The 2,523-nt window shown below is 27.0% G+C and overlaps 1 protein-coding gene across 1 annotated transcript in view; it reads left to right on the forward strand.

Moving 5' to 3' along the window:
• The window catches only part of LOC108692914 (60 kDa SS-A/Ro ribonucleoprotein-like), a 4,972-nt gene that overhangs the window by 1,371 nt on the left and 1,078 nt on the right, over nt 1-2,523 (forward strand). The window contains exons 2-6 of the mRNA XM_018201489.1: nt 1-191; nt 261-618; nt 1,086-1,315; nt 1,748-1,953; nt 2,035-2,155. Of these exons, the coding sequence (XP_018056978.1) occupies nt 1-191; nt 261-618; nt 1,086-1,315; nt 1,748-1,953; nt 2,035-2,155 (1,106 nt within the window). The remainder of the gene's footprint in view (nt 192-260; nt 619-1,085; nt 1,316-1,747; nt 1,954-2,034; nt 2,156-2,523) is intronic.

The following is a 2,523-nucleotide window of genomic DNA, read 5'->3' on the forward strand; positions in this document are numbered from 1 at the left end:
CAACAGAAGGCAATAGCAATGATCCTGAATTACGTTTATTACGATATCTGTATGTTGGAAAAGATTATCCCAATTACCAGCCTGGATATTGGTTTGCCCATCATTATTTTATAGTCAGGAATGTTCTAGCCATAGAAGAACTTGCTGAAAATAAGGAGAAACAATTGGTACCCATCGAATTGATCACAAAGGTAAAAGGCATAAATTGCATAAAAAATATTTACAATAATAGCCTATCTCTAAATTATAACTGTTTATAGGCATTTAAGAGCAATTTAGTTACACATTCAGAGGCTTTGGTGTTTGCCCTCGCTGTTTGCTGCAGACAAAATAAAAGCGAGACACTACGTCATGCAGCATATGAAAGTGTACAAACGATTTGTGCATCTACTCCAAATTTTATTCTGTTTGTTAAATTTGTTTCTAAACTGTGCAGAGAAAAAGAATTGAATTATATTACACAAGGTTGGGGTCATGGCTTAAGAAAAGCTATTAACAATTGGTACTTATCTAAGAAACCATTAGATTTTATAGAGTGTGTCACAAAATATAAAAGTAGATATGGTTGGAAACACAAAGATATTGTCAAGATGGCTCATCCTCTAGGCAATTCTCCAGGTAAACTTACAAAACTATGATTCATGAGAAAAGCACAAATCCACTACTTACTAGTTAAGCTTTATTAATCATTTTTTTCTCTTTTATAAATCTTTATAAGTCTAAGTTTTTATAAGATTTTATTTTATTTGTATTCTCTTACAAATAATGTTGATAATTGTAATTATATTCGATAATAATACTGGTGGTTAGAAATTGTTTTAAATTTGAATAGTTTATATAACTTAGAAAAAATTTAGGTACAGTAATTCACATCGTGAACTGTTATGTCGTAATTTATTGTTATAATTATTGGATTGTCCGCAAAGTTCGTGCCGACTAACTTATATAATTTAATAAATGTATACTAAAATTTAAATTTTCTACGTTTCAATTTTCCTTCAACATCGGCACGAATTTTCTGGATAACTCAACAATATTATATAATGTTACTAAAAATGTTACTTAGATAATTAATTATTTAATAGAAAGTAAGATTATACTGAAGTATGTGATACACGGCTTGGAAAAGCTCAAAAAGGATATGGCAATTGACCAGACAAAGGAGATATCTCCTAATATCAATGAATTACTGAAATATATGGAAGAGGTTGAAGATTTCAAACATTGCGAAGATGAGGTTCGAGCTGCTTCTATGCTGGAAACATTTGGTTTTTCATTAGATCATGTACCTGGTCATTTGTTAAAATCCAAGGAGGTAAATGCAAACATACGAAGTCTTTTTTTGTTATGCAATTAATTAGAATTTGAAATTATGCAAGAATTGCTAAGTCTAAGATTACAAAAAATGCAATTTTTAACCAATTTTTAAAAATGTCAATGTAAAGTTATATTCTATGTATTATTTTAACAGTAATTATTAAGTTTATTATTAAATTAAATTATTAAAGGATATATAGTGCTGAACTTCTAATACTGCAAAGAAACAAATTCTGTTTAATTATCAAGTTTTAAATAATTATATTTAATAAAATTACATACGGTTATAAAAAGAGATTCCACCAGATTATTTTTATATACAACATAAATCATCAAAGAAAATTTTATTTACGATTCGCGTTAAAAAATGCATTTATCAAGAATGAATTCTTAATTTAACAAAATAATAATTTTATTATTTTGTACGTAGGTTTGGAATTCATTGCTAATATCAATGGACATTGTTGTGCTTCTAAACAACCTGCAAAGGATTCACAATCTTGGGTTTCTCGTTACTGATGAAGTAGCAGTCGAGAAAGTAACTGAACGACTTACGAATTCACAATACGTCGAAAGGAGTGCAGTTCATCCGGCATTAATTTTTATTACTCTCAAAAATTATCAGTGTTCCGGAAAGTAAGTACGCAACAATTTTCAACAATGCTCTATGTGATTTAAATAACTTGAAACTGTCATTGATAAATATGCATTTTTAAGATGTCTGACCTATGAAAAACGAAAAGTTCGAGAATTAGCAAAGAAATCTATGCCACCAGGATTTGATCCAAATATCAAAATAATGGACGCTCTAAACGAGGCATTCCATCTGTCATTTAAAGTAAATCAATTTGATTTTGTTTCATAAATTATGTAATTTAGTAATTATTAATTTAATTGATGTGAGTTATCTCTTATAATTATTAATATAATAATAAATATTGGATTAAGTGTATATTATGAATATAGGTGAAATGATAAGTAGCTTATAAACTAAATGTCAAAATTATCTCTTTTAAAAAAATATAATTATTAATTTTTATTAGTTTTTTATGATTAAAGCGAATTTCCATATGTGATTTCACAACTTTTTAAACATTTTATGGTAATATAAAAATTAATGAAATAATGAGAGAATGCATATATTATTATATATTATTTTAAATAAATATTATGTTATGTAACCTATTTATCTTATTGTGATTATAA

Source organism: Atta colombica, unplaced genomic scaffold (assembly GCF_001594045.1).
Source record: "Atta colombica isolate Treedump-2 unplaced genomic scaffold, Acol1.0 scaffold83, whole genome shotgun sequence".
NCBI lineage: Eukaryota > Metazoa > Arthropoda > Insecta > Hymenoptera > Formicidae > Atta > Atta colombica.